At 43.1% G+C, this 11,906-nt stretch overlaps 1 protein-coding gene across 1 annotated transcript in view; it reads right to left on the bottom strand.

The window, feature by feature from the left end:
- LOC115124152 (kinesin-like protein KIF1C) overlaps positions 1-11,906 on the bottom strand; it is a 168,533-nt gene that overhangs the window by 38,038 nt on the left and 118,589 nt on the right. Inside the window, exons 16-17 of the mRNA XM_065025108.1 lie at positions 9,654-9,748; positions 8,668-8,751 (exon numbers count right to left, since the gene is read on the bottom strand). Of these exons, the coding sequence (XP_064881180.1) occupies positions 8,668-8,751; positions 9,654-9,748 (179 nt within the window). The remainder of the gene's footprint in view (positions 1-8,667; positions 8,752-9,653; positions 9,749-11,906) is intronic.

The raw sequence follows: 11,906 nt of genomic DNA, 5'->3' as shown, positions 1-11,906 counted from the left end.
GTAGTAGTAGTAGTAGCAGTAGTAGTAGTAGTAACTATAGCCCAGTAGTAGTAGTAGTAGTAGTGACTATAGCCCAGTAGTAGTAGTAGTAGTAGTGACTATAGCCCAGTAGTAGTAGTAGTAGTAGTAGTGACTATAGCCCAGTAGTAGTAGTAGTAGTAGTAGTGACTATAGCCCAGTAGTAGTAGTAGTAGTGACTATAGCCCAGTAGTAGTAGTAGTAGTAGTAGTAGTAACTATAGCCCAGTAGTAGTAGTAGTGACTATAGCCCAGTAGTAGTAGTAGTGGTAGTAGTAGTAGTAGTAGTGACTATAGCCCAGTAGTAGTAGTAGTAGTAGTAACTATAGCCCAGTAGTAGTAGCAGTAGTAGTAGTAGTAGTGACTATAGCCCAGTAGTAGTAGTAGTGACTATAGCCCAGTAGTAGTAGTAGTGACTATAGCCCAGTAGTAGTAGTAGTAGTAGTGACTATAGCCCAGTAGTAGTAGTAGTAGTAGTAGTAACTATAGCCCAGTAGTATTAGTAGTGACTATAGCCCAGTAGTAGTACTAGTAGTAGTAGTAGTAGTAGTAGTATTAGTGACTATAGCCCAGTAGTAGTAGTAGTAGTAGTAGTAGTAGTAACTATAGCCCAGTAGTAGTAGTAGTGACTATAGCCCAGTAGTAGTACTAGTAGTAGTAGTAGTAGTAGTAGTAGTAGTGACTATAGCCCAGTAGTAGTACTAGTAGTAGTAGTAGTAGTGACTATAGCCCAGTAGTAGTAGTAGTAGTAGTAGTAACTATAGCCCAGTAGTAGTAGAAGTAGTAGTAGTAGCAGTAGTAGTAGTAGTAACTATAGCCCAGTAGTAGTAGAAGTAGTAGTAGTAGCAGTAGTGAATATAGCCCAGTAGTAGTAGTAGTAGTAGCAGTAGTAACTATAGCCCAGGATAGTAGTAGTGACTATAGCCCAGTAGTAGTAGTAGTAGTAGTAGTAGTAACTATAGCCCAGTAGTAGTAGTAGTAGTAGTAGTAGTAGTAGTAGTGACTATAGCCCAGTAGTAGTAGTAGTAGTAGTAGTGACTATAGCCCAGTAGTAGTAGTAGTGACTATAGCCCAGTAGTAGTAGTAGTAGTAACTATAGCCCAGTAGTAGTAGTAGTAGTATCAGTAGTAGTAGTAGTGACTATAGCCCAGTAGTAGTAGTAGTAGTAGTAACTATAGCCCAGTAGTAGTAGTAGTAGTAGTAGCAGTAGTAGTAGTAGTAACTATAGCCCAGTAGTAGTAGCAGTAGTAGTAGTAGTAGTAGTGACTATAGCCCAGTAGTAGTAGTAGTGACTATAGCCCAGTAGTAGTAGTAGTGACTATAGCCCAGTAGTAGTAGTAGTAGTAGTGACTATAGCCCAGTAGTAGTAGTAGTAGTAGTAGTAGTGACTATAGCCCAGTAGTAGTAGTAGTAGTAGTAGTAGTAGTGACTATAGCCCAGTAGTAGTAGTAGTAGTAGTGACTATAGCCCAGTAGTAGTAGTAGTAGTAGTAGTAGTAGTGACTATAGCCTAGTAGTAGTAGTAGTAGTAGTAGTGACTATAGCCCAGTAGTAGTAGTAGTAGTAGTAGTAGTAGTAGTGACTATAGCCCAGTAGTAGTAGTAGTGACTATAGCCCAGTAGTAGTAGTAGTAGTAGTAGTAGTAGTAGTAGTAACTATAGCCCAGTAGTAGTAGTAGTGACTATAGCCCAGTAGTAGTAGTAGTAGTAGTAGTAGTAGTAGTGACTATAGCCTAGTAGTAGTAGTAGTAGTAGTAGTAGTGACTATAGCCCAGTAGTAGTAGTAGTAGTAGTAGTAGTAGTGACTATAGCCCAGTAGTAGTAGTAGTGACTATAGCCCAGTAGTAGTAGTAGTAGTAGTAGTAGTAGTAACTATAGCCCAGTAGTAGTAGTAGTGAATATAGCCCAGTAGTAGTAGTAGTAGTAGTAGTAGTGACTATAGCCTAGTAGTAGTAGTAGTAGTAGTAGTAGTAGTAGTGACTATAGCCCAGTAGTAGTAGTAGTAGTAGTAGTAGTAGTAGTAGTAACTATAGCCCAGTAGTAGTAGTAGTGACTATAGCCCAGTAGTAGTACTAGTAGTAGTAGTAGTAGTGACTATAGCCCAGTAGTAGTAGTAGTAGTAGTAGTAACTATAGCCCAGTAGTAGTAGAAGTAGTAGTAGTAGCAGTAGTGACTATAGCCCAGTAGTAGTAGTAGTGACTATAGCCCAGTAGTAGTACTAGTAGTAGTAGTAGTAGTAGTAGTAGTGACTATAGCCCAGTAGTAGTAGTAGTAGTAGTAGTAACTATAGCCCAGTAGTAGTAGAAGTAGTAGTAGTAGCAGTAGTGACTATAGCCCAGTAGTAGTAGTAGTGACTATAGCCCAGTAGTAGTAGAAGTAGTAGTAGTAGCAGTAGTAGTAGTAGTAGTGACTATAGCCCAGTAGTAGTAGTAGTGACTATAGCCCAGTAGTAGTAGTAGCGACTATAGCCCAGTAGTAGTAGTAGTAGTAACTATAGCCCAGTAGTAGTAGCAGTAGTAGTAGTAACTATAGCCCAGTAGTAGTAGCAGTAGTAGTAGTAGTAGTGACTATAGCCCAGTAGTAGTAGTAGTGACTATAGCCCAGTAGTAGTAGTAGTGACTATAGCCCAGTAGTAGTAGTAGTAGTAGTGACTATAGCCCAGTAGTAGTAGTAGTAGTAGTAGTAGTGACTATAGCCCAGTAGTAGTAGTAGTGGTAGTAGTAGTAGTAGTGACTATAGCCCAGTAGTAGTAGTAGTAGTGACTATAGCCCAGTAGTAGTAGTAGTGGTAGTAGTAGTAGTAGTAGTGACTATAGCCCAGTAGTAGTAGTAGTAGTAGTAGTAGTGACTATAGCCCAGTAGTAGTAGTAGTAGTAGTAGTAGTAGTAGTGACTATAGCCCAGTAGTAGTACTAGTAGTAGTAGTAGTACTAGTAGTAGTAGTAGTAGTGACTATAGCCCAGTAGTAGTAGTAGTAGTAGTAGTAGTAACTATAGCCCAGTAGTAGTAGTAGTGACTATAGCTCAGTAGTAGTACTAGTAGTAGTAGTAGTAGTAGTAGTAGTAGTAGTGACTATAGCCCAGTAGTAGTAGTAGTAGTAGTAGCAGTAGTGACTATAGCCCAGTAGTAGTAGTAGTAGTAGTAGTAGTGACTATAGCCCAGTAGTAGTAGTAGTAGTAGTAGTGACTATAGCCCAGTAGTAGTAGTAGTGACTATAGCCCAGTAGTAGTAGTAGTAGCAGTAGTAGTAGTAGTAACTATAGCCCAGTAGTAGTAGAAGTAGTAGTAGTAGCAGTAGTGACTATAGCCCAGTAGTAGTAGTAGTAGTAGTGACTATAGCCCAGTAGTAGTAGTAGTAGTAGTAGTAGTAGTAGTGACTATAGCCCGGTAGTAGTAGTAGTAGTAGTAGTGACTATAGCCCAGTAGTAGTAGTAGTAGAGGTGACTATAGCCCAGTAGTAGTAGCAGTAGTAGTAGTAGTAGTAACTATAGCCCAGTAGTAGTAGTAGTGACAATAGCCCAGTAGTAGTAGTAGTAGCAGTAGTAGTAGTAGTAACTATAGCCCAGTAGTAGTAGTAGTAGCAGTAGTAGTAGTAGTAACTATAGCCCAGTAGTAGTAGTAGTAGTAGTAGTAGTAGTGACTATAGCCCAGTAGTAGTAGTAGTAGTAGTAACTATAGCCCAGTAGTAGTAGAAGTAGTAGTAGTAGCAGTAGTGACTATAGCCCAGTAGTAGTAGTAGTAGTAGTAGCAGTAGTGACTATAGCCCAGTAGTAGTAGTAGTAGTAGTAGTGACTATAGCCCAGTAGTAGTAGTAGTAGTAGTAGTAACTATAGCCCAGTAGTAGTAGAAGTAGTAGTAGTAGCAGTAGTGACTATAGCCCAGTAGTAGTAGAAGTAGTAGTAGTAGTAGTAGTGACTATAGCCCAGTAGTAGTAGTAGTAGTAGTAGTGACTATAGCCCAGTAGTAGTAGTAGTAGTAGTAGTGACTATAGCCCAGTAGTAGTAGTAGTAGTAGTGACTATAGCCCAGTAGTAGTAGCAGTAGTAGTAGTAGTAGTAACTATAGCCCAGTAGTAGTAGTAGTGACTATAGCCCAGTAGTAGTAGTAGTGACTATAGCCCAGTAGTAGTAGTAGTGACTATAGCCCAGTAGTAGTAGTAGTAGTAGTAGTAGTAACTATAGCCCAGTAGTAGTAGCAGTAGTAGTAGTAGTAGTGACTATAGCCCAGTAGTAGTAGTAGTAGTAGTGACTATAGCCCAGTAGTAGTAGTAGTAGTAGTAGTAGTAGTAACTATAGCCCAGTAGTAGTAGTAGTGACTATAGCCCAGTAGTAGTAGTAGTGGTAGTAGTAGTAGTAGTAGTAGTAGTGACTATAGCCCAGTAGTAGTAGTAGTAGTAGTAGTGACTATAGCCCAGTAGTAGTAGCAGTAGTAGTAGTAGTAGTGACTATAGCCCAGTAGTAGTAGTAGTGACTATAGCCCAGTAGTAGTAGTAGTGACTATAGCCCAGTAGTAGTAGTAGTAGTAGTGACTATAGCCCAGTAGTAGTAGTAGTAGTAGTAGTAGTAGTAGTAGTAGTAGTAGTAACTATAGCCCAGTAGTAGTAGTAGTGACTATAGCCCAGTAGTAGTACTAGTAGTAGTAGTAGTAGTAGTAGTAGTGACTATAGCCCAGTAGTAGTAGTAGTAGTAGTAGTAACTATAGCCCAGTAGTAGTAGAAGTAGTAGTAGTAGCAGTAGTGACTATAGCCCAGTAGTAGTAGAAGTAGTAGTAGTAGCGACTATAGCCCAGTAGTAGTAGTAGTAGCAGTGACTATAGCCCAGTAGTAGTAGTAGTAGTAGTAGTGACTATAGCCCAGTAGTAGTAGTAGTAGTAGTGACTATAGCCCAGTAGTAGTAGCAGTAGTAGTAGTAATAGTAACTATAGCCCAGTAGTAGTAGTAGTGACTATAGCCCAGTAGTAGTAGTAGTAACTATAGCCCAGTAGTAGTAGAAGTAGCAATAGTAGTAGTAGTAGTAGTAGTGACTATAGCCCAGTAGTAGTAGTAGTAGTAGTGACTATAGCCCATTAGTAGTAGTAGTAGTAGTAGTGACTATAGCCCAGTAGTAGTAGTAGTAGTAGTAGTAGTAGTAGTGACTATAGCCCAGTAGTAGTAGTAGTGACTATAGCCCAGTAGTAGTAGTAGTAGTAGTAGTAGTAGTAACTATAGCCCAGTAGTAGTAGTAGTGACTATAGCCCAGTAGTAGTAGTAGTGGTAGTAGTAGTAGTAGTAGTAGTGACTATAGCCCAGTAGTAGTAGTAGTAGTAACTATAGCCCAGTAGTAGTAGCAGTAGTAGTAGTAGTAGTGACTATAGCCCAGTAGTAGTAGTAGTGACTATAGCCCAGTAGTAGTAGTAGTAGTAGTGACTATAGCCCAGTAGTAGTAGTAGTAGTAGTAGTAGTAGTAGTAACAGTAGTAGTTGTAGTAGTAATAGTAACAGTAGTAGTTGTAGTAGTAGTAGTAACAGTAGTAGTAGTAAGTAACAGTAGTAGTTGTAGTAGTAGTAGTAACAGTAGTAGTAGTAGTAGTAGTAACAGCAGTAGTAGTAACAGTAGTAGTTGTAGTAGTTGTAGTAGTAGTAGTAGTAGTAACAGTAGTAGTTGTAGTCGTAGTAGTGACAGTAGTAGTAGTAGTCGTAGTAGTGACAGTAGTAGTAGTAGTAGTAGTAGTAGTAGTAGTAGTAGTAGTGACTATAGCCCAGTAGTAGTAGTAGTAGTAGTAGTAGTGACTATAGCCCAGTAGTAGTAGTAGTAACTATAGCCCAGTAGTAGTAGTAGTGACTATAGCCCAGTAGTAGTACTAGTAGTAGTAGTAGTAGTAGTAGTAGTAGTGACTATAGCCCAGTAGTAGTAGTAGTAGTAGTAGTAGTAACTATAGCCCAGTAGTAGTAGAAGTAGTAGTAGTAGCGACTATAGCCCAGTAGTAGTAGTAGTAGTAGTAGTGACTATAGCCCAGTAGTAGTAGAAGTAGTAGTAGTAGCGACTATAGCCCAGTAGTAGTAGTAGTAGTAGTAGTGACTATAGCCCAGTAGTAGTAGTAGTAGTAGTAGTAGTAGTAGTGACTATAGCCCAGTAGTAGTAGTAGTGGTAGTAGTGACTATAGCCCAGTAGTAGTAGTAGTAGTAGTAGTAGTGACTATAGCCCAGTAGTAGTAGTAGTAGTAGTAGTAGTGACTATAGCCCAGTAGTAGTAGTAGTAGTAGTAGTAGTGACTATAGCCCAGTAGTAGTAGTAGTAGTAGTAGTAGTAGTAACTATAGCCCAGTAGTAGTAGTAGTGACTATAGCCCAGTAGTAGTACTAGTAGTAGTAGTAGTAGTAGTAGTAGTGACTATAGCCCAGTAGTAGTAGTAGTAGTAGTAACTATAGCCCAGTAGTAGTAGAAGTAGTAGTAGTAGCAGTAGTGACTATAGCCCAGTAGTAGTAGAAGTAGTAGTAGTAGCGACTATAGCCCAGTAGTAGTAGTAGTAGTAGTAGTGACTATAGCCCAGTAGTAGTAGTAGTAGTAGTAGTAGTAGTGACTATAGCCCAGTAGTAGTAGTAGTAGTAGTGACTATAGCCCAGTAGTAGTAGCAGTAGTAGTAACTATAGCCCAGTAGTAGTAGTAGTGACTATAGCCCAGTAGTAGTAGCAGTAGTAGTAGTAGTAACTATAGCCCAGTAGTAGTAGTAGTAGCAGTAGTAGTAGTAGTGACTATAGCCCAGTAGTAGTAGTAGTAGTAGTGACTATAGCCCAGTAGTAGTAGTAGTAGTAGTGACTATAGCCCAGTAGTAGTAGTAGTAGTAGTAGTGACTATAGCCCAGTAGTAGTAGTAGTAGTAGTAGTGACTATAGCCCAGTAGTAGTAGTAGTAGTAGTAGTGACTATAGCCCAGTAGTAGTAGTAGTAGTAGTAGTAGTAGTAGTAACTATAGCCCAGTAGTAGTAGTAGTGACTATAGCCCAGTAGTAGTAGTAGTGGTAGTAGTAGTAGTAGTAGTAGTAGTAACTATAGCCCAGTAGTAGTAGCAGTAGTAGTAGTAGTAGTGACTATAGCCCAGTAGTAGTAGTAGTGACTATAGCCCAGTAGTAGTAGTAGTAGTAGTGACTATAGCCCAGTAGTAGTAGTAGTAGTAGTAGTAGTAGTAGTAGTAGTAGTAGTAACTATAGCCCAGTAGTAGTAGTAGTGACTATAGCCCAGTAGTAGTACTAGTAGTAGTAGTAGTAGTAGTGACTATAGCCCAGTAGTAGTAGTAGTAGTAGTAACTATAGCCCAGTAGTAGTAGTAGTAGTAGTAGCAGTAGTGACTATAGCCCAGTAGTAGTAGAAGTAGTAGTAGTAGCGACTATAGCCCAGTAGTAGTAGTAGTAGTAGTAGTGACTATAGCCCAGTAGTAGTAGCAGTAGTAGTAGTAATAGTAACTATAGCCCAGTAGTAGTAGTAGTGACTATAGCCCAGTAGTAGTAGCAGTAGTAGTAGTAGTAACTATAGCCCAGTAGTAGTAGTAGTAGCAGTAGTAGTAGTAGTAGTAGTAGTGACTATAGCCCAGTAGTAGTAGTAGTAGTAGTGACTATAGCCCATTAGTAGTAGTAGTAGTAGTAGTGACTATAGCCCAGTAGTAGTAGTAGTAGTAGTAGTAGTAGTAGTGACTATAGCCCAGTAGTAGTAGTAGTAGTAGTGACTATAGCCCAGTAGTAGTAGTAGTAGTAGTAGTAACTATAGCCCAGTAGTAGTAGTAGTGACTATAGCCCAGTAGTAGTAGTAGTGGTAGTAGTAGTAGTAGTAGTGACTATAGCCCAGTAGTAGTAGTAGTAGTAGTAACTATAGCCCAGTAGTAGTAGCAGTAGTAGTAGTGACTATAGCCCAGTAGTAGTAGTAGTGACTATAGCCCAGTAGTAGTAGTAGTAGTAGTAGTGACTATAGCCCAGTAGTAGTAGTAGTAGTAGTAGTAGTAACAGTAGTAGTTGTAGTAGTAATAGTAACAGTAGTAGTTGTAGTAGTAGTAGTAACAGTAGTAGTAGTAGTAGTAGTAACAGTAGTAGTTGTAGTAGTAGTAGTAACAGTAGTAGTAGTAGTAGTAACAGTAGTAGTTGTAGTAGTAGTAGTAACAGTAATAGTAGTAGTAGTAGTAACAGCAGTAGTAGTAACAGTAGTAGTTGTAGTAGTTGTAGTAGTAACAGTAGTAGTTGTAGTCGTAGTAGTGACAGTAGTAGTTGTAGTAGTAATAGTAACAGTAGTAGTTGTAGTAGTTGTAGTAGTAGTAGTAGTAACAATAGTAGTAGTAGTTGTAATAGTAACAGTAGTAGTTGTAGTAGTTGTAGTCGTAGTAGTGACTGCAGTAGTGGTGGAAATAGTGAATCGCTATAAGGATGACTAAATGATTTCCACTGGAAAATCCAATCTCATCTCATATAGTTTAACAGTTGAACTCAAAGTGATGAGTTGGAAGTGGAATTCCACACAGTTGTTGGAGTTGTTGGAGGTAAATTTGAATGCTTTTCATTTCGCCAGGTGTGCTGCTGTCTGCTCAATGTGTCACAGGATGAGGTTTACAATACCAGTAAACAGAACGTTCCACATGAAATGACAAGTATTTTACACCCCCCCCCCCCACACACACACACACACACACACAGGAGTGTGTACCTTGTTTTAGCACCAGCGCTTCTGTGATCTGTTTCCCGTTGACATAAGTCTCCGCCCCCTCCAGAGGTTCCAGGGTTACTATGACTACACATGCGAGCGCGCACACACACACACACACACACACACACACACACACACACACACACACACACACACACACAGACACACACACACACACACACACAGACAGACAGAGAGAGAGAGAGATGTTTTAGAACTAGCAAACACAATGGCCCTTCAATGTTCACCTAACACTGAAACAATAAAGGTTTCAATGTTCACCCAACACTGGAACAATAAAGGTTTCAATGTTCACCCAACACTGAAACAATAAAGGTTTCAATGTTCACCCAACACTGGAACAATAAAGGTTTCAATGTTCACCCAACACTGGAATAATAAAGGTTTCAATGTTCACCCAACACTGGAACAATAAAGGTTTCAATGTTCACCCAACACTGGAACAATAAAGGTTTCAATGTTCACCCAACACTGGAACAATAAAGGTTTCAATGTTCACCCAACACTGGAACAATAAAGGTTTCAATGTTCACCCAACACTGAAACAATAAACATTTTTAGAATTGACACTTGTCTGGTTCCTTCCACTTAAATAACCAATATGACAACACACAGGTACTAGAGGAAGTGTATGAAACACACACACACAGACACACACATGGTAGTGGAGAGTGGAGGGTGAGGAGGTCTCAGGAAACGTGAGTGTGGAATGAGGATGGCATCACCATGGAGACGCAAGGGAATGTTGTCGTAGAAACGATACCTGACAGATTTCCCGGCAAACTTTTCCAGACGGAGAGAGACAGAAAGAATGTCACTACCCCACACACACACAGAAACTGCCCCCACACACACACAGAAACTCCCCCCCCCCCCCCCCCACACACACACACACTACAACCCAAATGTGTCCCCAACCATGCAAACGCTGAAATACGTTACTCCAAACACACACACAGTCTTACCCTCTCCTTGGTGGTTGGTGTGACTGTAGAACACACAGTGTTGTTCCTTGATGAACTGACCAGAGAGTCTGATGTCCACATCCTGTTGACCAACCCTGGGGGAGAATAATATGATGTTACATCACTCAGTCTGATATCCTGTAGACCTGAACCGGGGCAGTATTGTAGACCTGAACCGGGGCAGTATTGTAGACCTGAACCGGGGCCAGTATTGTCGACCGGGGCCAGTATTGTAGACCTGAACCGGGGCCAGTGTTGTAGACCTGAACCGGGGCCAGTGTTGTAGACCTGAACCGGGGCAGTGTTGTAGACCTGAACCGGGGCAGTGTTGTAGACCTGAACCGGGGCAGTATTGTAGACCTGAACCGGGGCAGTGTTGTAGACCTGAACCGGGGCCAGTATTGTAGACCTGAACCGGGGACAGTATTGTAGACCTGAACCGGGGCAGTATTGTAGACCTGAACCGGGGACAGTATTGTTGACCAGGGCCCGTATTGTAGACCTGAACCGGGGCCAGGATTGTAGACCTGAACCGGGGCCAGGATTGTAGACCTGAACCGGGGCCAGTATTGTAGACCTGAACCGGGGCAGTATTGTAGACCTGAACCGGGGCCAGTATTGTTGACCTGAACCGGGGCCAGTATTGTAGACCTGAACCGGGGCAGTATTGTAGACCTGAACCGGGGCCAGTATTGTAGACCTGAACCGGGGCAGTATTGTAGACCTGAACCGGGGCCAGTATTGTAGACCTGAACCGGGGCAGTATTGTAGACCTGAACCGGGGCCAGTATTGTTGACCTGAACCGGGGCAGTATTGTAGACCTGAACCGGGGCCAGTATTGTAGACCTGAACCGGGGCCAGTATTGTAGACCTGAACCGGGGCCAGTATTGTAGACCTGAACCGGGGCAGTATTGTAGACCTGAACCGGGGCCAGTATTGTTGACCTGGGCCAGTATTGTAGACCTGAACCGGGGCAGTATTGTAGACCTGAACCGGGGCCAGTATTGTTGACCTGGGCCGGGGCCAGTATTGTTGACCTGGGCCAGTATTGTAGACCTGAACCGGGGCAGTATTGTAGACCGGGGCCAGTATTGTCGACCGGGGCCAGTATTGTAGACCTGAACCGGGGCCAGTATTGTTGACCTGGGCCAGTATTGTAGACCTGAACCGGGGCCAGTATTGTCGAAAGGGGCCAGTATTGTTGACCTGGGCCAGTATTATAGACCTGAACCGGGGCCAGTATTGTCGACCAGGGCCAGTATTGTCGACCGGGGCCAGTATTGTAGACCTGAACCGGGGGCAGTATTGTAGACCGGGGCCAGTATTGTTGACCTGGGCCAGTATTGTAGACCTGAACCGGGGCCAGTATTGTCGACCGGGGCCAGTATTGTCGACCGGGGCCAGTATTGTCGACCGGGGCCAGTATTGTTGACCTGGACAGGGGCCAGTATTGTTGACCGGGGCCAGTATTGTTGACCTGAACCGGGGCCAGTATTGTTGACCGGGGCCAGTATTGTTGACCTGGACAGGGGCCAGTATTGTTGACCTGGACAGGGGCCAGTATTGTTGACCGGGGCCAGTATTGTTGACCGGGGCCAGTATTGTTGACCTGGACAGGGGCCAGTATTGTTGACCGGGGCCAGTATTGTTGACCTGAACCGGGGCCAGTATTGGTGACCGGGGCCAGTATTGTCGACCGGGGCCAGTATTGTTGACCGGGGCCAGTATTGTTGACCTGAACCGGGGCCAGTATTGGTGACCGGGGCCAGTATTGTCGACCGGGGCCAGTATTGTTGACCGGGGCCAGTATTGTTGACCTGGACCGGGGCCAGTATTGGTGACCGGGGCCAGTATTGTTGACCTGGACCGGGGCCAGTATTGGTGACCGGGGCCAGTATTGTCGACCGGGGCCAGTATTGTCGACCGGGGCCAGTATTGTCGACCGGGGCCAGTATTGTCGTCCGGGGCCAGTATTGTCGTCCGGGGCCAGTATTGTCGTCCGGGGCCAGTATTGTCGACCGGGGCCAGTATTGTCGACAGGGGCCAGTATTGTCGACAGGGGCCAGTATTGTCGACCGGGGCCAGTATTGTCGACCGGGGCCATGTCGACCGGGGCCAGTATTGTTGACCTGAACCGGGGCCAGTATTGTCGACCGGGCCAGTATTGTCGACCGGGGCCAGTATTGTCGACCGGGGCCAGTATTGTCGACCGGGGCCAGTATTGTTGACCGGGGCCAGTATTGTTGACCTG

Source organism: Oncorhynchus nerka, linkage group LG12, assembly GCF_034236695.1.
Source record: "Oncorhynchus nerka isolate Pitt River linkage group LG12, Oner_Uvic_2.0, whole genome shotgun sequence".
NCBI lineage: Eukaryota > Metazoa > Chordata > Actinopteri > Salmoniformes > Salmonidae > Oncorhynchus > Oncorhynchus nerka.
The sequence above is the reverse complement of the archived record's forward strand: the minus strand, read 5'-3'. Positions and strand labels throughout refer to the sequence as shown.